This window comes from Drosophila guanche, unplaced genomic scaffold, assembly GCF_900245975.1.
Source record: "Drosophila guanche unplaced genomic scaffold, DGUA_6, whole genome shotgun sequence".
Lineage (NCBI taxonomy): Eukaryota > Metazoa > Arthropoda > Insecta > Diptera > Drosophilidae > Drosophila > Drosophila guanche.
Genome location: NW_022995750.1, coordinates 1706925 through 1729711, shown reverse-complemented (window position 1 = coordinate 1729711; position 22787 = coordinate 1706925). Strand labels below are relative to the sequence as shown.

General features: G+C 43.1%; 1 protein-coding gene across 1 annotated transcript in view; it reads right to left on the bottom strand.

The window, feature by feature from the left end:
* LOC117586327 (sericin 1) overlaps positions 1–21135 on the bottom strand; it is a 51297-nt gene extending 30162 nt beyond the window's left edge. The window contains exon 1 of the mRNA XM_034276318.1: positions 19645–21135. Within this exon, the coding sequence (XP_034132209.1) occupies positions 19645–20810 (1166 nt within the window). The 5' untranslated portion in view covers positions 20811–21135. The remainder of the gene's footprint in view (positions 1–19644) is intronic.
* Positions 21136–22787: the final 1652 nt, after the last annotated feature.

Genomic DNA, 22787 nt, shown 5'->3' with positions numbered 1-22787 from the left:
GACAAAGAGTTTTCTCTTGGTAAAACAAGGAAATCCTTGGCCTAAGCATCACTTTCGTTGAATTGCATTTGATCAGAGTCAGAGATAAGCCGATCAGCGATTGAAAACAAAAGCCCAAGCCAATTATTAAATTTAAATAAAATATTGTGATTACCACAAGACAGTCGGCAGCAGCAGCAGCAGCAGCAGCAGCAGCAATTGTGGCCGGCCAGAGGTTCATCTACAAGCCAATTAGGTTGCAAAAATATGGTCGACAAATCGCCAATTGAGAAAGACGCAGATACACAGAGAAAGATACAGAAACAGACAGAGGACAGAGGACAGCGACTGCGATCTGCAGATACGATTCGAATTTTGTTCGAGTAAATGGGAAGAAAACGAGGCATGCAAATCCAATAATGTTTCCTGGCCGTCATTAGGCTGCTGCACCCGCACCATAAATACCACATGGATACCCCCCCAGGCACCCAGCACCCCCCCCCATGGCAGTGGATTCCCCTCACCGCACTCTCTCCCCAATCAATCGAAAAATATTGTAAATTTTTGAAAGTGAAATTTTCTTCGTGTCTCAACGAGTTTGTGTTGTTGTTGTTGCTGTTGTTTTTGTTATTGTTTTTGGGATGCTGGGGTGCTTGAAGCTGACGCTGATGATGACGTTGATGAACAAACAAACAAAGCAACACGTTTTCTCCCCCTCCCCTCTCCTCCCACCCTCTGCCGCTCTCCACGCCGATCTCTGCCCCATGATCTTTCCCCCACTTGACCACTTGACGACGTCTGTCAACGGCAAATGAAAGTGTTGGCTCGTTGAAGATGATGACGATGATCATCATCATCACCATCATCATCATCGCGATGAAAAGGGGGCGGCGAGTAGGAGCAGCAGGGGGAAGTGGAGGTGGAGGTAGGTAGCATTTGTTTGTGGAGATGTTGCGGGTGCCACTCATAAGTTTTTATTACCACACAGACACACACACACACACACACACACACACACCTCAGAGCTATAACTTTATGATTTTTTCATCACTCGAAAGAGACAGACAGAGAGAGAGAGAAAGAAAGAAAGAAGAAAGTGAACCCCGCCCGAATTTGCAGCTCCCCCCCACCCGTGCGGAGTCCCACGCTTCAGGTTTTGCAGATTTCGAGCTGCGGCCAAAAAAACTAATTGCCAATTAAGTGCTTTTGATAATCACATTCGATTTGCTTGAAACTTAAATAAAAATAAAGAAAATAAATAAATAATCAAAACATTATTTAAAGAGATTTTTTATGTTGATTTAAAAGTGCGTTAAATTGGGATAAATATTTAGCGATGGAAATTTTGCAATGAATAGCATCGGTCATAGTTGAGTACTTTTTAATTATATTCATTTCAGTCTTTTAGCTACGAGTAAGCCATAGAGAGGTTCTGAGATAGAAAAGACACTAAAGTGTGAATAAAGTTGCTAATTAAAGATTGTTTGGGCATTGGGAGAGAGTCACTGACTGATTCAGAGAATTTTTAAAGTAGGTTAAAACAGATTTCCCTTCTGTTGCGCAAGCATAATTGCTTGACAATTCTGTCTGAAATTCTTTGAACCATTACGAAACCCTTTTCAGTCCACAAATCATTTTAGTCCCCCACTCATCTGTCTGTCCCACTTGGATCGTTCTTCGCACATGATCGCATGATTGAGCAAAGTAATTGATCGGCTGATCCATGCGAGTGATTTTTGATTACATGACACACCAAAACAAACACCAGACTCATCCGCACACCAAAATGTACTCCATGTGAATGGAGATTGAATAAATATTAACAAATTGAATCAGCGTTTACGAGGCTTTTTTCTCAATTGAAAGGTACGAGGGTTGGACCCAGAAAAACGTTGACAGTTTGACTTTTACTTTCCAAATTGTCGGTGGGACATCAAGTGGCAAAGTGTGGCACGGAGCTGGGATGCAGGGAGGCAGGGAGCATGTGGCATGGGGAATGGGGAATGGTGGTTTCCATCCAGCTATCCTCTCTTGTGGTTTGCTTTGTAATTATTTCATTGAATCGAAACGCTTTTTGTGTGTTCGTTGTTGTCGCTGAAGCGTCTCAATTGATCGACTGCCACTTGGCACTTGAGAAAGTTTGCCTTTTTTTCCACACATATTTCTCATCTGTAATTCTCTTGTTTCTTCACTTAATAAGTGAGGGGTATATCCACTTGTAAGTGATCAATGTGCTGCTTGAGTACATCCGTCTCTGCTCCGTCTCCAAAGCAAAGTATCCCAAAAAAAAAGCTTTTGATTTCTGGAAACCGCAGTTGCCAATTTTAATTATCTCTCCTCTCCTCCCTGGCATCTCACTCTCCATTTCTCTCTCTACATACAAAATACATATAATTAAAAGCATTTTGACTTTGACTTTGGGCAGAACCATCAGTAAAAGTACCACAAAAAAGGCCACCACAAAGAAAACAAAAGCCTGAAAACAAAAGTGAATGTCTAGTGGCGACAGAGAGACTAGACAGCAGCGCAAATGAAGTCATGAACTTTGTATCTGTCAGATACAATTGTATCCACAAATTGCTTGTAATTAAAAACTGTCGTTTGAATCATTATTGTCGACTGTCTCTTCCCTCTGGCACTTTCAGTCAAGTTTTGTTTCTCATTTTCAGTCACTTTTATGGGTCGTCGGAGACGATCTGATAATGTTTGAGAACAATTGCGAGTGGGAGGAACAGTCGTGCAGGGGAAATCTAATTGCTTTGCTGCAGCAAACTTTTTTAACCAAAAGTATTTGAGAAACTTACTCAGAGATTTTATGATTATTTCTTAGAAGACAAAAGTGGAAGAATGTGTACATACCTGAAAGGAGAGGAGAGGCAAAGAGTGATTAGAAATTGTGAATAAAATATAACGTAAAGATCTCCACGAATACTTAATTTATGAAGAATCTAGAGCTCTAGAGAACTCATCCAGAATGAACTCTGTTCCATTTCGAACTCCAAAAACCCACTACAAGACCCCACTGATATCCATTCCAGCACAAGCGCCACATTAGACCTCCAGTTAGCACGGTTAATCCCAAATATAAGACCCCGTTACTCGCAACTGGAGCACGCGCTGTCAACGCAGCAGACTCCATTAAGTTGGCCCACCGAATAAGAGTTATAATAAAATATAATTCAAGGCGCCTGTCAATTGCCTCAAAACAAAAAAAATAAAACCAAAACTGCGCTTGGGCTCAAGGCAAATGCCGCTAAAAGTTCCAGTTAGCTAGACATGAGACATTCAAAAGTTGCTGCCGCTCTTCAAATGCAAAAAAAAGCCTGGGTCAAAATCGACTGCGCTTCTCCTGCTCTGCCTCCGATGACTGTTTTGACCCAGTTTGTGTGTGTGTGTGTGTGTGTGTCTAGTTTCGGCCAAGAGCGAGAGCGCCTTGACAAACAATTATGGGTGAATAACCACCCACGACTGACACGGGCGCTCTGAGCTTGAGGCATGTGACGGAAGTGACCTTGTCAATGGACTTTTTGTCGACAATGGACTGGTTTTCGATAGGGGTCTGCCGATCTCTTCTGAACGGGTGAGGCACGACGAGGCCTGCAGGCCAATGAACTTTAAGAAAATTTTCATAATTTTTCCTCCTGCTGGCAAAGGAGAGCAGAAGACAACGAAATTTGCATTCGATGTGAGGTAATAAATAGCCAGCTGGTCGGGCTCCTAGCTTTGGCCATCGATCGTCTCTCTAATCCACCTGCTGTCTCTCTCTTCCTTAGTCTCCTGCTCTCAGGTACATTCACATTTGAATTTCAATTTCAAATTGAACGAGACGAAACGAAACGAAACGAAACGGAATACGAGAAACATACGAAAATCGCATGCGAGAAAAATGAAATCAAGTCAAAATTATGCGCATAAGTTGCACACAGTTCGATGGGAGTGGGAGGGGGGCTGTACATATCTACTATATAGCGGCACATACTCGTATGTGGCCGTTATGGTTGCAGAAATTTATCATCCCATGGCACGGATCGAATGGCGGGGTCCAGAGTCAGGGCAGAGAGCAGCAGTCGGAGCTCTGAGCCAGCCAGAGAAAGGTGCAACAAGTGGCAGCTACAAAGTGGTTCAGGCAGCTGCCGCTGGTGCTGCATCTGCCACAAAATGCCTCGAATACTTTATTGATTTCATAGCACATTTGCCAGGAATTTTCCCCATCTCTCTGAGTGTACATCTCATTTGGGTTTCATGGCAGCGGGAAGACGAGCAAAAGTTCACCAAACGAAACGGAAGTTCAATGGAAATTGCTTGGGAAATTGTTGCAACATTTCGTTCCGTTTTATTAGCCTTGCGGAAATTGTTAAAGTTGCAGCATAGGAAAGAGTCGGAGCAGAATATTTGTGAATATTTGAGATTAGTTTTAGGTAAAAAATTGTAATTGTAATGCCATCAAAATTGAATTTAATCAATTCGAGTTAAAAACTAAAGCAGTTGCTATTGTTTAATTCCCTTTTCATCTCACTAAATTCACCTGCGTGTAAGTACTGTACTCCTCTCTGGCCATGCCACTCCACTCTCTTTGATTTCCTGCGTATTTCAGTTCACGCATTTTGCTCTCATAACTGCAGACTTCATCACAAAACTCATCATTCGAAACCCCCCTGCAAAACAGAAACAGAAACCCAAACCGAAACCGAAACCGAAGGCCCAAGCTGCAAACAACTCTTGCCACTTGCCCAAAAAGCTGAAGAAAATACAAATATTTCTTTCATTTTGGACTTTTTGCCGGCTGCTGGGGCGGCTGCTTTCTTTGCAACATTTCAGCAGAGTTTTGCGGCAGCTTCGTTAACGTTTACTTTCTCCTTCGATGTGTACTTTTTCCTGCAGTCTTTTTTCGGAGTACCGAGTACCGACCACGAGCAATACGACTACTCGTACCGCTTTTTCCATCTTCCATTTTGCGCTGCTGGCAACCAGTTGGGTGCACAGGTTCAGGTTCAGGTTCAGGTCCGTTTCTGCTGGTGGACTTTGCTTATCTCGGGCTTGAATTTTGTATGTCTGGTGGCTTGTGTTTTGTTACTCTCTTATTTTTCTTCTTTTGGGAAAGCCGAACGGCATCTTCAACGCCAGTGCTAAGGTTGTGGCAAGTGGCGTTGCCGGACGAGCGGCTGTGGCTGTGGCTGTGGCTGTGGCAGAGAGCCAAAAGTATCTGCGATTGTTATCAACTAAATGGTGTTAAAGTGCGTGAGAAACACAATATGAAGTCTGGAGTCGAGACTTGCTCGTAGGATGCACTCCGGAAGAGTCAGACCAAGACGCAGGGAGAGACTGTGTGGGGGCACTGCAACTTTTACCGCTGTTATACAACATCCCAAGGAAAGGGCAATGGCAAAGTGCCCCCCTGCTTCATAATGATTGTAAAACTTTTCTTCAAGTGCCCCTCAAAATTCAAGCGGCGCATGTAACATGTAGGAAAGGAAATGCCACAAGCCACAGATAAAATGTGTAGCGAAACATTTTAGTAAAACACTAAAAGAAGGGCGTTAGAGTTGGAAAGATAATAGATTAGAGCTAAAAGAGGATAACAACAGTAAGGCTGTGATGTGCAGATGGACAACGTACTGAGTGACCGAATGTATGCGTTTAGCAGCTAGCTTTTGGAGTGATTATTCTCCCAAGAATGGTCTTAGAGATTCATTTAGATGCATTCAACAATCTGAAATCCAGCCCCAAACTTAAACTTAAACAGTGTTGAGTTGGTTGTTATTTTTTCGAGCGTTAGTTAAGCGCGTGCCACTTGCATAATAACAATAAAATGAACAACAAAAATAACAAGTGCAAGTAAAAAATGTTGATAAACATTTCAGCAGCAGGCAGCAGCAGGCCGTAATGAGCAACAAATTGAATTTTTAATTGAAGTGTTTGACGGAGCGTTGAATGGGGGATTAATACGAGTACAGAGATACCCTGAGCGATGGAGAGAGAAAGAGAGAGAGAGGCATGGAGAGGGGGATAGAGATAGAGATAGATCACTCTTTGATCTTCACTTTGCATCACTCAATTTGAAATATGATCAAATAAAATTCTACACAACTTTCGACAACAGTTTTAAGATCGATTCCGCTAGAGTATCCAAAACTTCGACCCACCGAATCCCACCTTTCTCTCTTGTTGTTGGCTGTTCAACTGTTCGTTTGTTGATCCAACTGCCATGCAACATTTTTGTGCCGCCGCCTTGGCTTTACTTTGCCACATCAAGTGTAATCAGCGTGCGTGCATTCGAGTGGCGCCGCCTCAAGTGGGTGGTGGTAGGAGGTGCGGCTGCGGCTGCGGCTGCGGCTCCAATCAAAAAAATACACTCGGGTCTGCATACAATTTTGTGGATTTTGTGCATTGCGCTAGAGCCAACAAGGGGAGAGGCACAGAGAGTAAACTTAAATGGTTAAGCCGTAGCCGTAGCTGAATTGGGGTTATCATCACATGGCATATGGCCAGGCATACTTACTGGGGATGGCTTAAGCAATCCACACACCACAAACTTACAATTTTATAATGATGAATAACCCGTTCAACATTTCGTTAAACGAAACAGCTAAAAAGGTAATTGTGGTGCAGGTTTCATGGCAATCTAGTTGCACTTTAAATGGGTTCAAAATGGGTTACAAATTGGATTTCGGTGCAAGTTTCATTTGGGAATCTTCTTTGTTTCGTTGGCAAACTTTTAGCACTCGAATGGCACTCGCCACGAAGCCAAAAACATCACGCATCATCTACAGATCGGGCGATACAACAGAGCTCCTCCCAACGGAAGATCCAACAGATACAACAAGAAAACAAAACTCGGTCCCGAAACTGGTGTTAATTCAATTACGATGGGGCCAATAACTAATGTGCATAGGAAGATCAGATTGAGTGCTAAATGAATGTCCGCACACACGCGGAATCGAGGTGCAAATGTATCTGACGGTATCTGACTGGTACGAGTATCTGATGGATGCTTTCGTTTCCAGAGATGCCTCCGATAACTATGTGCTTGCGTAATTAGCGCTTTGGCTGGGCATGGGAGGTTCCAAACCGGAGCTGGATACTAGAGCAAATGAAGCAATGAAAATGAAAAGAAAGCCTCAAACTGAAACTGTGGCGAGTAGGAATACGTGCCCCGGCACTTGACAAAACTTCAGTTCAAACAAAAGAGCACAAATATAATGAATGAATGGATGACTGACTGAATTATTATTATTATTAAGAGACACAATTGATTTGGCATGCAGTCGTTGGGTAGCTGTGGAAAATTGAATTTGTTGAAGTTTTCAGTTTGGGAATTGGCATCGATATTGAAGAGAGAGATTTCACTTTGTGCCGCAGACAGAGAGAAACAAAACCGAAAACAAAACAAAGTGTAGTCAAGAAAACTTTCCAACAAAGAGCGAAAAATTAATCAAATGCTGACGAGCCACGAGCTGGAGATTCGCTCACAATCAGAGTCGAGCTTCAAGTTCATCTTCCACAAGATCTTTTGTTTATCCACTGCCGGGGTGATGCAGGGGCAGGATTCTACAACTTCCGCTGCAAGCAACATTGTGGCAAATGTATCTATCTATGCAGCCATTAATCTGCACTGCGATCGAGGGTAGCAATTTGTTGTTACTTTTTGTTGTTGGCTGCTGGAATTGCACATTGGATCTCGGACAGGGAAATTTGCTTGCGGCTTGTCAGTGAATTTCAATTATATTTCGAGTGGAATGCGGGGAGAGGCATGCCACATGGTTGCAAGTTGTTTCGTAATTAGTTTTGGGCCAGAAAATAATCATAATGAGGAACCTTCGACAGCGAAAATATGTTGGGATTGTAGTTAAAAGTGCATGAAAAATCAAAAGAGAGGGACAGCTAAGCTACTGTGTGAGAGAGAGGGTATACATTTTGAATCGATCCAGAAAGATCCACAGCATATCAGCATTAGATCCCCTTCCAAAATGTACTCCTGAGTGTCTTAATGTAATAAAAAATAAAGAAATCTCTCGAATCAAAACCGAAATCTTTCCCACCAAAGGGCATCTCAAATGACTGTCAAATTGTGGCCGTGAATTCATTTCTCTCGTTTAGATTAGAGCCCAGAAATAATCAATTCATTTCTCATTTGGAAACTCTCGATGCGAAACCCATGAGGCATCGAGGGAGACCACCAGGAGGGCATCGTCATCATCATCATCATCATCATCGTCTCATCCACACAGCACAAGGCGGCAGGGCGGTAGCAGAGTCGAGTCACCTTACCCCTTACAGATATTACTACTACCAGAGCAGACTCTGTTTATTTACGACCATTGGGGAGTAAGATCGGCGGCATTGGGCAACGCGGTGGAGGAGCACGCAGCGTGCCATTAAATCGTTTAAATGGTTTCCTTGGCACTTCATAATTTGCCGATCAGAGAAGAGCAAGCCCCAAGTCCCAAACGGCCCCCGTGTCTCCGTTGCCATCGAAATGGCCATCTCCATTGCCATTGCCATTGCCAATGCCATTGCCATCTCTCTCCCATTGGGAAGAATCTTTGCGTGTGGGCGTTGCCCATTTCCCCCTTGTGGAACGTTTCGTTCGATGTGGCAGTTGGGAGACTCCGCGGCTGCTGCCCACTGAGACAGCAGGGAGCGGACAGCAGGAGGAGACTATACAGATTGGTGATCCAAAGGGGAGCAATGTATCGGCATCAGCATCAGCATCACCATCGGCCATTGCATCTTGACTTTAAGCCACATCTCCACCTCAATCTTTGGCAGAAGCTCCAAGACTCCCAGTCGAGTCGAAGTCCAACTCCGACATTGGCGAATGGCAATTAATTGTATATTATTTTCGCGTCGTTTATTTACAGCAAATTAGCAGAATTGCAATTTTTCTTCAACAGGAAATTATTGTTATTGCCATGGCGAATGCCACAAAAGACGAAGATCGCTCGCAGACTGAAAGAGAGAGTATCTATCGCCAGGAGAGGAGGATATTATGAGGCACTTTTCTCAACGAATGACAATCAAATGAAAGTAAGAAAAAGGATAATTAAGTATTTGTAAGAGAAGAATGGAGTTTTTCCTAATAGATACTTAACAAGAAAGACTTTAGTGCGCCAACTAAACGAGAAGCAGTAAGGAAGTGCCGAGATTGAGATACCCTTGCATGTGCTTAGGGGAGGCCTTTTATAGGCATGAAAGTGGATACTGATACCTAAAGAATTGAAACCACTTTTAATGCTCTGTTAGTTTTCGTGGAGAAGAAAGCATTCCATGTTGGCTTCCATTTCATTTTCATCATCCAGCACTTTCCTTGATAATTGAACGTGTTCCGCAGAGGTCTCAACACTCAGACTCCGGACTGCAGCTCCAACTCCAACTCCAACTCCAACTTCATTCGAAAAATTTCCCTTCTCCTCAGTGGCAGCGGTCCAATGCACACAAACAACAAGCGAGAGAGCAGATGGACAGACAGCCAAACGGACAGCTAAACGGACAGCCAGACGGACAGACCAGGCGACGATGCGGAAATCAAAAGTGTGGCCAGGCCTGGCCGAAAGCCAAGACAACAAAAACAACAACAACAACGAGCAAAGCCAAAGAGCTGCGATGCTGTGTGGAAAAAGGTTTTTCACTGTTGTCACTTGATTATCGATTGCTGTCGCGGCAACATTTTCTTGCCACTACTTTTCCATTTTCCAGTAGCCAGCCGCTAACTATGACTATTTGCACTTTCATTTTCAATTAAGTGTGGCTTTGATTGCCACAAAAAACCTGATTGAAATTTGAATGTTAAGGCCCCCCTGCCCGCCCACCTATCCACTCCTTTTCCACTTGTTTTTCCAATTTGGCTGTGCCTTCTGGGCTAAAGGCAATCCAACAAAGGCCCTCCCTGGTAAGAGATTTCTAGTAGTTGCCTACTTCCTAGCTTACAAAATTATTTACTGACCATCTCCGGATGACTCTCTGTGCCCCTAATTAGAAGTGGCAGCAGAAGAACCCAAACCGAAGCCACAAATTAGCTTACATTTTGCGTGACTTAATTAAAAGTTAAAGCCCAAAGCCCAAAGCCCAATTACATCATCCACTCTACGGACATCATCCAGTTCTGGGCTCGGAAGCTTAACGAGTATACGTGTGATTTTCTTTTGCCCGATTCGCATCTTGTTCAGGGGCCTGGAACGTGCAACTTGGGGATTGAGTGTGGTCAGGGATAGTTCATATTACGACTGCCATATAACAATATGAAAAGGTGAGGTAATAATCTTGTGGGCAAACAGAGAAGTTATAGCTCTAACGAGTGGGAGGTAAGAATGGTTTCCTTTTATGCAGAATTTGCAGAAAGAATTTGGAGACTAGAATTGATTTATAGAAAATAATTGCATTAGCCAAAAACTGCAATTTAATATGATTTGAAAGTCCAAATAATATTTGTGTGTACTTGCATTCCTTTGACTAATTTTTGCGTGTCTTTTTTCGTGGAAATTCCATTTACATGTTGGACATAACTGAACAATTATTTGCAATTAATTTAATTTAAAAATTGCGACAAATGAAATACCAACGAAAGGAAACAAATATTTGTATTTAATTGCATTAAAGCCAATTAAAGGCAACAAAAAATATAAATAGAGAAGACAAAAACTAAGACTTGGGCAAATCTGGTTGGGCAACTTGAAGCGGTTCGGAGGTTCGTTAATTCGTTGGCGTTTTTGGGCCAATTTAAATGCATTTGGAATTATGATAGAAAAGAGCCTGCCGAAACTAGTCGAACCAGTTGGAGGCTCTAAGGCTAGGTAATAAGACAAGCCCCAGCTCCAAAGATCTCTCTGTGTGTCCGACTGTCTGTAACTCCCCCTACGGGGTGCTGGGAAGTCGTCTTGTGTGGCTCGACAACACCGAGAGAGACGACATCAAGTTGAAGTTCGCACGGCACTTGAAAATGCAAACTAAAAAAGCTGAAAAAAGCCTGGATATTGTATGGGGATGATAATAGAAATAGAAATAGAAATAGCAGCGGGCAAAAAGAGTTATTAGCGAATTCGAGATACGCTTTTTAGGCTGTAGTAAAAATAGTTTCCAGGGGAACAAAGATTGTCGGATAGAAAGGTTTACAGCTTAGTGGATTGATAAATCAGTTGCAGATAAGTCTCATGGTTTGCATATTTCTACACAGATCTATAAAATATTCCTCGGAGTAATGGCCGAGTTGTTCTTGTTGCCAACGATTTTATTATCCTTTAATACAACCTTGGGTAAAAAATACAACATTTATTTATTGATTTATAGCCTTAGAAATTCTTTCCAAGCTCAACTTTAATTTCACTACAGCGAGAGCCCCCCTGGGTAGAGTATAATTATACGAGTGTGTGTGCACATCTAAGCAGTTTATACTCGTATATTGTGGAAAACAACAGCTGCCTGACGGAAAGTACTTTCTTTCTTAATAAGATGCGCAGTTCGCATATTTTTGCAGACTAAGGAAACCAAGGGGGACGGCAAGGGGGCAATGGGAAATGGGAAACTGAGGCCAACGATGCGTTGTCTTGTCTCGGCTCGGCATCCACCATCTCCCTGCGCCAAGTTAATTTGTTGACTGCCTGCAACTTGCTCTAATGCATGCAGACAGACCCCGTCTTTAGTGGAAGTTTCTGCAGCAGCAGCAGCAGCAGCAGCAGCAGCAGCTGAGACAACGACAACATTTGCTGGCAAATAGTTTTATGGCTTATCTCCCCAGAGGAAAAGCGCAAGATCCCAACAACTGCCTGCTGCTGCAATGACACAAAAGTGAGTTTTGGGAACTGGCAAAGTGGCACAAAGGTTGACGGGCAAAGTCGAGGCAAGGCAGGTGTTGAAAATATGCCAGAGTCTGTTGTCAGTGCACTTGGCTGTGAGGGTGTACAGCAGCAGCCGCAACAACAGCAACAGCATTCATGACAAATGAGGCAAATGGGTTAGTCGGCTAAAATACATTAGACTTCTTTCTAATGAGATTACGGGTAAATAATTGAATCAAATTTCAAGTAAACATATACTCATTTTCCCCCCAATTTAAATGTCAAATCAATTAGCAAACTGAACGCAGAGAACATCTAAATGCTGTGCAGAGATCATTACGCCCACACGGCATGAGCCACATGCCTCATTTGCATGAGCAGAAGGTGGAGATGGCGATGGAGATGGTGAGAGACCAGCAACAAGCTCTCCAGCAAATTGCTACTTACTGTCCAAAACCAGAAGATACTCCCAACAAAAAAAAAACAAAAGGCAACTCACATAAATGGAATAGCAATTTTGTAAATTAATTTCGAGCAAACAACAACTTTATGTCGCAGTAGAGAAGGCTTCTGGGGGAGCGTGTGAACAAAAGCAACACAAACAAACCATCCAAAATTTGAATTATTGTTGGTTAAACAATTAAGCAAATCTTTCGGATCTACGCACTCTGGTGAGTGACTTCAGAACGTATCCGAAAGTCAAAGAACTTGCTTCTACTTTCAAATTGGGATCCCTTTTTGGTTTCTTGTTATATTGTTATATTTCCGCTTACATAAATTAAGTTTTGGGAATGAGAAATGAAAGATGTAATTTCCACATATTTTTGTCCATTCTTTTCTGAATTTTCAGACTTTCCCATTGCGTAAGAACGAGCTCTGGCCTGGAGATTGTTTCCTCTGCCATTTATCATTTTAATGCTTTTAATTCTCTTTAATTCTCTGTTTTAGTTCTTTTCGCTTTTTTTTTTTATCTTGTAGCTTTTAGTTTGTAATTTGTTTTTGTTTTTTTGTTTTTATTATTTTTGTCACGCACTCGAAATCAATGAAAAGAAGCAACAGATTTTGGTACAGCAATTTCAATTTAATTTGTTGCTCTTTGCTTCTTTTACGACTCCACTCATTCATTTCGTTTCATTTGATTTGTTTTTCGTTGTTTTTGTTTGTATTTCTTTTTTGTGGTTTTGTGGTTGTTCTTTTGGCTTTTGTTAATCAAAGTAGATGGGCCCGTTGTGTGTAATTATTTTAATTTGAAACCGAAATCGCTTTAATTGCTAAACATTTAAGCAGTCCAGAGTGCGGTGTGCCATTAAAAGCAAACTAAACACATTTCCGACACTATCACCCAGGCTTTATAGGCCATTTAGGAGCAAGCTGATGCCACACACCAGCTGCTGATGTAACGAGACACCGTTCAGGTGAACAAATTTATATTCGTGAGCTGCAAAGAACACCTCCTAAAGAGAGAGAATTTCCAGCGTCATTCAAACCATTTCACACTTCATTTTCTGTCTCGTCTTTCCCCCCACCGAAAATATACAATTCGAATGCTTAAATTTACATTTAGTGACCTGAAAAAAATGAGCAAAAGCTCTGACCCCTCCGCCTCATTCTAATTTGGTTTGCTTTCTGCTTTCTGCTTTTACTTTTCGCTGCCCACATAAAATACCAAAAAAACAAAAACCAGAAAGAATAAATATTTTCCCTTTTGTGACTCTCAAAATTAATTTGTTTTTGCCAATTAGCATATTTCGTGAATTTCTGTAATTAAATCCCAGGGCCACGACAATAAATGCACAAAATGTTTGCAAAATAAAAGGAAAAACATCAATCAAACAGAAATGGGGGGGAAATGAAAGTTTCAGCATTTCTTGATGCCAATATTGAATGTTGAGACTCAAGAGAAAATAAAATGCATGGCAGAAGATTGCAGAAAAATTCCTCACTTCAATTTCTTTGTTTTTAAAGCTTCAAAACTTGTTTTCAATTTTGGCTACAATTTATACATTTTTGTCAAGATCAAAGTTCCATTAGACTTAGCTTTTTATTATGCCCAGCATCTGCCTTGCATAACTTTATGGATTTATTTAAGAATATTTTTTGCTGCTTGACTGAAAGCGAAATTATGTACATTTGATGTGGAAGAAGCCAGAGCCGTGTCCAGACTATAGTTTCTAAATATATCATTTTATGGTAAAATGCCAAAAGGCTGATCATCTTTTTTTGTCATGCAAATGTTGAAACTTTAAAATGCAAATCTCTTGGCGGAGGAGATTCTGTGTAGCGCAGCCGAAACCGGAATCGCTGGACACATTATTTATTGGACATTTATTGATTTCATATTCGGGTTTATTTATGTTTTTTTCGCTGTGTTTCGGGGCGTGTGTGGCAATTTGTAAGCCACGTTTCTGGTTTTTCTTCTTGGTGGAGTAGTTTCCGGCGGGGGGGGGGGGATCTGTGGGATCTGTGCGGATCAATTGCCAATTACTGAGCAAACAAAATATTTCTCTAATTTGCTGACACGAAGCCAGCAGCCACCAACAGCCTCGCATGTCATGGCCACGGACAGAGCGAGCTCTCTGCACCAAATAGCACTCTTCTCGACTGCCGACACTCGACTCTCCAGGTTGCAGGTTGCCTCCGCGTTGATGCCTCTGCTATGATAGGCCCCGGAGTCAGGCGATGTTGGGTTGGGTTTGCCAGCGAAATATTTTTTCTAATTAATAATAATAACAATTGAAGCCTGGGCCATGGTCTAACGGCACTACGGCCAAAAGGAATGTGGAGCAAACCGAAAAAAGAGTGTTAAAATCGTATTTATTTGCCAAGTTCTTGTGGCTTTTCCCTGTGGCTTTTCCTCTGGCAAGCATCTAAGCGGTTCATCAAAAAATTGCTCGCCCGCTTAAATTGCATTTTGCTTTTCAAATTAAAAGTGAGGTCTCTGCGGTCTGGCTGCGGTTTGACTTTTGATATCTTGAGAGCATCTCCCCCACGAGCAAACGGTTTGAAATGTTGCAGATTGAACTATATAAAATCACTCTTTAAATGTGGCAGGAAATTATAATTTGGAACTACTTTCATGGAAATTTTCTATTAACATTCATTCCCCTTTTCAGTTGCCCTGCCTTGTCGCAGGGCTCCGATAGTCACAGTTGAGCAATTGTTGGCTTTCCACAGAATTTGCAACACAATTTCGAATTTTGCATGGCACACACAGTCTGAAAATTCATTTATCCATATGCCATATGCCAGAGATAATTACCATGACTCGCACTCAAACAAAACAACTAAACAAAAAACCCATAAAACACACTGCAATTTTTATTACATTTTACAATTTTGTGTGGTACCAACTGTGCAGCGACTGCGCTGCCCCTGCTGTTGCCCCTGCTGCTGCTGCTGAACCCGACTCTCTACCCTGTCCGCGCACTTCACAGGCGAGGAGTTCACATTGTTGGCCCGTGACCCGACCCGGTCGCAGGTGTCGACAGCAGCAGAGCCACCAAACAGAGCTTCAGCTGACGCTGACTCACCTGACGGGTCTCCAGTACCCCCATGCGAGGGGTGAGCCCTGTGTGTGAGTGTCGTATTGTTTTCAGTTTTCGCATAATTACAAAAGTGGCAAATGCTAAATGGTCAAAAGCTGAAAGGAAAAATGTAACAAAAGTTGGATAAAGCAGCAGCAGTGCGGGGGGGCAGGGGTCTGCAGGGGAAACCCTATACGAGTACAGAGTCTTGGGAAGTTTTTTTTGGTACGCTGCATTTCCGGTTGGTTTGATTTCAGTTCTTCAATACCCAGTACACCCAGGGTGGTGGCAGGGTAGATTGTTATGTGCCTCTCCCAGTGTGGCTTAGCCGCCACTCATTCATTTTAAAGGGTATACAATATTTTGTCAAATGTCAATTTTGCACCCAATTTCTGCTCCCACAGATGACTCAATTGTTGAGAACTGGGGGGCACACGGGAGACAAGACACTCCAGTTAATGTTTCCATAGAATTGTGATCTCCATTTAATGGTTCTTTTGTCTTGATGACTCGTCCAAAAATGGTGCTAAAACAGACGTCAAAATGTTTCAAAATTGAAAGTGTTTCCACTGGACCCAGAAGTGTGGGTGCCAAAAAAAAAAAACACAAAAAACACTAAGCCAAGTAATTATCCAAAAGATTTGACATTGAAAATGCTTGAAAAAAGCTCTTGTAGATTTCGAGGGATGGATACATGGATTTTTACATTGTACATACATATTTACATACATACTTATGTACACATTGCATAAACGACAAGTTCGTTGCTCAAGTCATTTGTGGGTTGTCTTGTGTTGTGTTGTGTGTGTTTTGGGTGACAAAATTTGTTTGCTTAAAGTCAACAATAATTTAGCATTTTGTGCCCTAACAGTCGCCCGTCTGTTTGGCTCATTTGTTTGCCACTTGATCTATTTTTAGGCTTAAAGATCTCTCGTGCCACTCGGGACTTGAGTCTCGTATTGACATACAAATTTTTGAGCTCATCGAGCAGCCATAATGGATTTTTATACAGACATTTACTTTGCCAAAAAGTAGCGCCGAAAAGCCGAAAAAGGCAAATACGGAAGATCGTTCTATGTGGCAGCGAATTTCGTTGGATTCTTTTAATTAGGCACCATATTTGTCGATGATGATTTCGGATGATGACTTCGATGGTGATGAGCAATCAGAGTGAATGCCGCAGCAAAAGCAGCGACAGGTTTATCAGTCTTCGAGGCAAAGTGATTGGCAAACAGCAATCAGAAGGAAACTCTGGCCCTCACCTCTACGTTTAGCAAACTGCAAATACTAGTCTCGACCATTAGATGGTTAGATCTCTCCCGACTGGAGTGGAGCGCAGGCAATCAGCGGCTTTTGTTTGTGAAATTAAGAGGCAAATGGCAAAAACACTCCACCGATTAGGTGACAAATCAATGGGCTGCTTCTTAATTGCGTCATTGAGAGTGGCCCAAACGGTTGGCCCACAAAATGGTTAAGAAAGCCTTGGCTATGCCTTGGGCCTTGACCATGAGATACTAATGGGTTTCCATTACACAGCGAGGGAGAATTGTGGTAAGAACTTATCAGAGGTGTAGTTGGAAGTTCATTTGAAGGTTGTAGGGTTTCCATAGAGATATCAAGAATGGCTATAGATTAATTATACATAGCAAAAACCTTCGTTGAGAGATTGTTTAAGAATCTAAGTGCTGCTAGATTGCCTCTTCAAGATCTCCCTGTCCCTTAAGTTTGGGGAGGACCACATTCCCATACTATGCATAAAGCGGAAGCATCAAACAGAGCTACTCCGTGTTCGCCTGCCAAAAAAAAAGTACGAAAAAAATAACTTTCGCACGACAAAAAGCCACAAAATCATCCATCGGACAACACCTTAGCGAAAAGTTGCAAACAAAAAATAACCATCATTCATTCATTTATACAATAAACACCTAGACACCTACACCTCAGCCACACAGCATCCCCCCAGCCCAACACCAGGCACAGCCCACTCCAGGTAATGTCTCATGGAAAGCAAAAGTGTGCAAAGAAATGACACCCCACCCAGAAGTCGAAAAAAAGTACCAAAAACCATGTAAATAAATTTTACCAAAGCGAAATAAAAAACTTTTACTTTTATTGTTCGTCAGCGTAGAGCCTGAAGCTGCCTCATGCTGCTGTCGAAGCCAAAATATTTGCGCATCATGCAAGTTGATTTGCAACAAAGATGTTAGCTGTGTATTTGTGTTTGTTTCGATTTCGAATGCGATTTCAATCACACAACAAATCACACCAAAGAGGATAGAGAAAAAGGCAGTAGTAAAAATCACAAAAATAACATGAATATTGGACGTCAGCCAAACAACAAAGTGAACACCATCAAAATCAGTCAGTAAATTCCAGTAACAGCACACCAACAGAATTGATTACAAATGTTACATCAATCACACCAACAGCATTCCTAGAAAATAAAATCACGAGTGAGGAAGAGATGGGAAAAGATTTGAACTGCTTAGATCTGATAATTACACCATAAATATTTACATCGACAGCAGCGTGTACTTGCAAAAAAAAACAGATTTAGACATATCAGAAACTAAAATAGAACCAAGTAAACAACGAAATTAGCACCAACAATCAGTAGACAAGTGCCAACAATCATTACAACACATCAACAGTAGTTGATCGGTTAGAATAGCACCCAAAAATGCCTCACCCAAGAACTAACACAGCTAAAACCAATTCAATATTTAAGGATTGAACCATCTCAAAGTACATTGACCCAATCAAGTTCGTTGCCTAAGTCTTTTGATTGGCTTTCCATATACCATTTCCATTGCACTGCCACTCTTTCTCTCATTTCGGAATCACTTTGCATGTTTTCTACTCCCTGATTGAAATGTTTGCAATTTTTTTGGGCAACCAGGGGGCGGTCTTTGCTGGTTGATTGAGGCATAGAGTGCTTTGCGCCATTGCATTGCGGCGCTAAGGTGGGCGGTTTTTAGTCAAAGTAAAAGGCTTTTAATAAACATATTTGCGTGTGCTTATGCAATGGAACCATTAATTGAAACTGAAACTGTTTGGCATTTCTACATCAAAAGCCGATTAAACATTTGAAAGTAAAATTTCAAATATTTCCTATCATTTTGCATAATGTGTGGCGGGGGAAATCGAATTTTCCAGTGGGGGGCATCATCAAAATTAAATCCAATAAAACCTTTCCGTCTATGCATTTTGCAGCTACAATAATTATTATTGGATAATTATGAAATATTTTGTATATCTATGATAACTACGCATAGTTTAAATGCTGTTTAATAATATTAATTTAGGCTTTAAGCCAGGGATATTTATACCCATAGATTACCTCATTCAATTACCTAATTTCTATCCCTCATGTTGACCTGCCTGCCACGCAGAGATTGCAGTCGGAGCCCATTAAATATTTCATTCACATTTTGCAGGCAGAAATTGTAACACGAGTCCCTCTTAAGAAATAAAATAAAATAAAACCCAACCCCAAACTAATTTTGGGCCAAAGAAACTTAAAAAGTCTGTTGGAAAATGTTGTGCGCAAAAAAATTGGCAAACTTGATGTGCCTGAAATTTGGTGGGCAATTTGTGTTTAATTTGGGGTCACACACAGACACACACACACACACACACACCGAGCAGGCCCCGGGCAATGGTGCACGTAGGTTATGTAAAAGACGGTGAGCCCGGGCGCCCTCTCGACACTCTGCCAAAGGGACAGAGCGACAGAGGGTAATCAATGTAAAGCAGTTTTCGAAGGCATTTTAATTGCCACAGCACCATCAGTGGGGTAGAGTGGAGGAAGTGGAGAGGAACTACTTGCAACACTGCAGCCTGCCCCGCGGCCAAGCCAAATGACACATGCGCCGCCGAGCCGCCGAGACGCAGCGCCGTCGCGCCACCACGTCTCTGCTGCTGGCCTCCCCGGTCTCCTGCTCGCTCTCACTCTCCGATGCCAAAGAGTTTTTCTCGGCAAAGAGCTCCGCCGCGATGGCTGTTGAAAAGACTTTCACTCTGGCAGTGTGGAGTGGAGTCGAGTGGAGTGGAATGCCGCAAAAGATGAAATGGCTATTGACTTCATTTGTGGCCAAAAATAAAGTTGAACCATTAACTAATTAGCTTACATTTTGAGCGATTTATTGAGAGCTCTGCTCAGCGCTCTAAGAAGCCAGAAAGTATTTCAACAAATGGAAATTTTATTTCAACATTTCTGTTAGTTGTGCTGAAATTTGTGCTTCAACAACAGAGAATCCGAGACAAAGAAACAGTTCCTGAAGGCAAAGGAATCTTTCTGGAACGTTTCTAAATACCTGTTCTGGAAATTCTTTCCAGAATGTTCTGTAGAAAATGTTTCTAGCACTCACCTTCTGGCCTGTCGTGGTATCGACTGTGTCCAACACACGGGCGCCTTGTGGAGCTGATGCATATTCCTGGATGACTTGTAGGTTAGATCGCCGCACTCCGTTTGCCACACCTGGAGATTGCCCTCGGCCGGATAGAACGTGTACAGGCTGTGGGTGGCCGAGGCAATGACCGGGGAGGAACCGCCACCATCCACCACATCGACGCCAGCAGCCACCAACGGTGATAATGTGGCACTGGAGATGGGCTGGACGAGTAGCGCCTGTCCGGCCGCAGTGCCCGGGGAGCTGCCTCCGGCCGGGGTCTTGTAGTTTAGCATCCTGGTCGGTCCGGGTCCATTGGGGCTGGAGCAGCTGCTCACATTCCCATTGCCATCGTGCTTGAGGATCAGGCTGCTGGGATCATAGCCATGGCGATGTCTGGCAATGGCATCCACCGAATGGGAGCGCATTCCGTTTCGGGCTGGATTATGTGCGGCCAAATGGAGGCGACGTCCGCGCCTAAATCCGCTGGTCACTGACACAGCTCCGGCAGATCCCTGGCCCACACCGACTTGACCCGATCCGGAGCTGGGGCCGCCGTGGGTCAAGCGATGATTGTGGACACTGGAGGCGGCACTGGGTACGAGGGGCTGTCGCTGCTTCTGGTACTGCAGCCGTGGCTGGTGGGGCAGAGTCTGCTGTTGCTGCTGGACACTGATCTGTCGTGCCTTGGCCATGCCCACCTGCTGGCTGTTTTGCTGATCCTTGAAGTACTCGCGTCGCTGCAGCTGGGGTGCGGCCAAAGAGAGGGCTCCCCTGGCCATGTTGCTGCCGCCCGATGTTGTGGCTCCTCCACTGCTGATGCTGACGCCCGTTGCTACTGCTGGCTTCTCCGATCCAGAGCCAGTGGAGGAGGCACCGCCAGTGGCCGCCGAACTAAGTTGCGCCAACTTGCTGGCATTGTTATGGTTACTGTTGTTGTTGCTGTTGCTGCTGCTGCTGCTGCTGCTGCTGCTGGCGGCAGTGGCAGTTCCACTTGTCTGATGCTCTGAATCGGTGGAAACCCGATCCGGATCACTTTCGAAACCTTCGTCCAGGGATCGTGTTGGACTGAGTATGGGCTTCGAATGGTGCTGGTGCTCCAGTTTCGCGCTCGAAGTGGACGTGGATGATGTTGACGACGACATGGCTCTGCTCGGCTCTGCTCTCTGTCCACTTGTCAAGTGCTATATGGGGGTTGGGTTTGGTCTTTTTTGTTGTTTTGTTTCTGCTTACGTCGAAGTATTGGATATCTATCGTTACACTTGGCTTGGCCCTACGACTGGCTTGGCCTGAACTACTTCACTTTGCCTAACTGCTGGCTGGCTGGCTGGCTGTATCTCTGTATCTCTGTATCTGTATCGCTCCCTTTCTTTTGGAGCGGTAAATACGCGTCTGTGTGAGTATTCAAAATGCACAATGCCTCCTGCTGCTGCTGCTGCCGTTCTTTTGCAGTTTTCTTCACACGCCACTTTTTCTTTTAATTTTCCATGCACTTTTTTCCATCTAATTTATTTTTTATTTTTTCGCAGCTTCTGCTTTTTCTTTGCTTTATCGCTCTTCTTATTTTAGTTGCTAGTACATTTTTTTCACTTCAACTTCGATTGTTGTCTGCGGCCGCAAAAGTCGCGCCAAAGTTGCAGTTGCTGCACTTGCAATGGGTAAGCTCGGTTACTCTCGACTGGAATATCGGTTCGGTTCGGGTCGCTCGCACACTCTCACGTCTGACTCGCACGATGGTTTTTTTCAAACTGAGCTCGAAGCTTGCCGACAACTGTTGTCGAAGCGGCGGCCAGGTAGCGGCCAGATAGCGGTGCGTCAGACGGAAAGCTTCTCTCACCACTTTGGCACTTGTTACGCCTGCTTCGTTTCGATTCGGCTGTTGCACCTGCTGTCAGTGCTCAGAGAGAGAATTACACAGAGAGGGAGATACGAAAAGAGAGATGCAGCACAGCTGTTCGCGAAATTTCCGAGAGAGTCGAAGTTGGAGGTGGAGCGCATAAGTAAAACAGGAGCATATCAACAGAGAGAAACCTTGACATCCATGCAAGGCGGTTGTTGTTGACATTATAAGATGTATGGTAATTCTAAGAGGGAAGTGGAACTGCTATTCATAATTAAATATTTAATTGGTAAGGAAGAAGAACGCTTCAAATCGTTCCCAAGGGTTGTTTAAATGCATTTAGGAATTGGCTGCTTCTGGCCCAGGAACGGTTAGTTGATGCTTGACGACATTCCTGCCTAAAACAAAATTTTAATTATATTTAAAATTTACTAAAATCACTCAAATTTTTATTTTAATCATCACACTGCCTCTTATTCAAGTTTATTTTGTTGAAAAAATTTTTGTCAATATAGTGGCACATCTTTTCTGGAAGCGACTGTAAAATGAGTTGGATGCTCACGATTTTGCTCTCTTTATATCTCAGTGCCTCTCCGGCGCTCGTGAAAATTTCATCAATGAAATTACAAACTGCAATAGCAACAACAATAACCGGCATGGCACAAGACCCGTAACAACAAAACAAAATAACAGTTGGAAAAGCTCGCTCAGAGAGTGAAGTTACCAAATGAGAAAGAGCGAGAGCTTTTGGCACCTGCTGCACAGAGTAAGACAAAAATAGCGGACAATTTCGGCTGTTGCTGCTTTCTCACATCAATTCTCTCTTTACCTTTTGTTTTCTGTCGAAGCCGCTGTCCCTTCCTCTGCCTCTGTAGCTGCCTATGCCACTGCTTCTGTTGCAATTTGTTGGCAGCGCTCCATCGATGTTGAAGTGGAATGCCCTTACTTTGATTGATTTCCGGGTGCAGCAGCAGCAGAAGCAGCAGACACCACAGGTTTCATTTTTCACACTTGGCTTAGGAACATAACTACAGCGGCAGCGCGAGGGGTAAAAGTGTTGATGGCAAGGCAGAAACTTCAGGTACAGTGTGCTCTTGAGGGCTTTTGAGAGGGGTAAAGAATATTCTCGAAATCGAGAGCACATGCACCTGGAATTAAGAGCCATAGAGGAAATGAAGCGCTGGTGCTTAAGCTTACATATCAATCTATCACGTGGCAAGGGACACATTACACTTGGCCAATAAACATTAATAGAGTTGCAGTATACTCATAAAGGTTCATG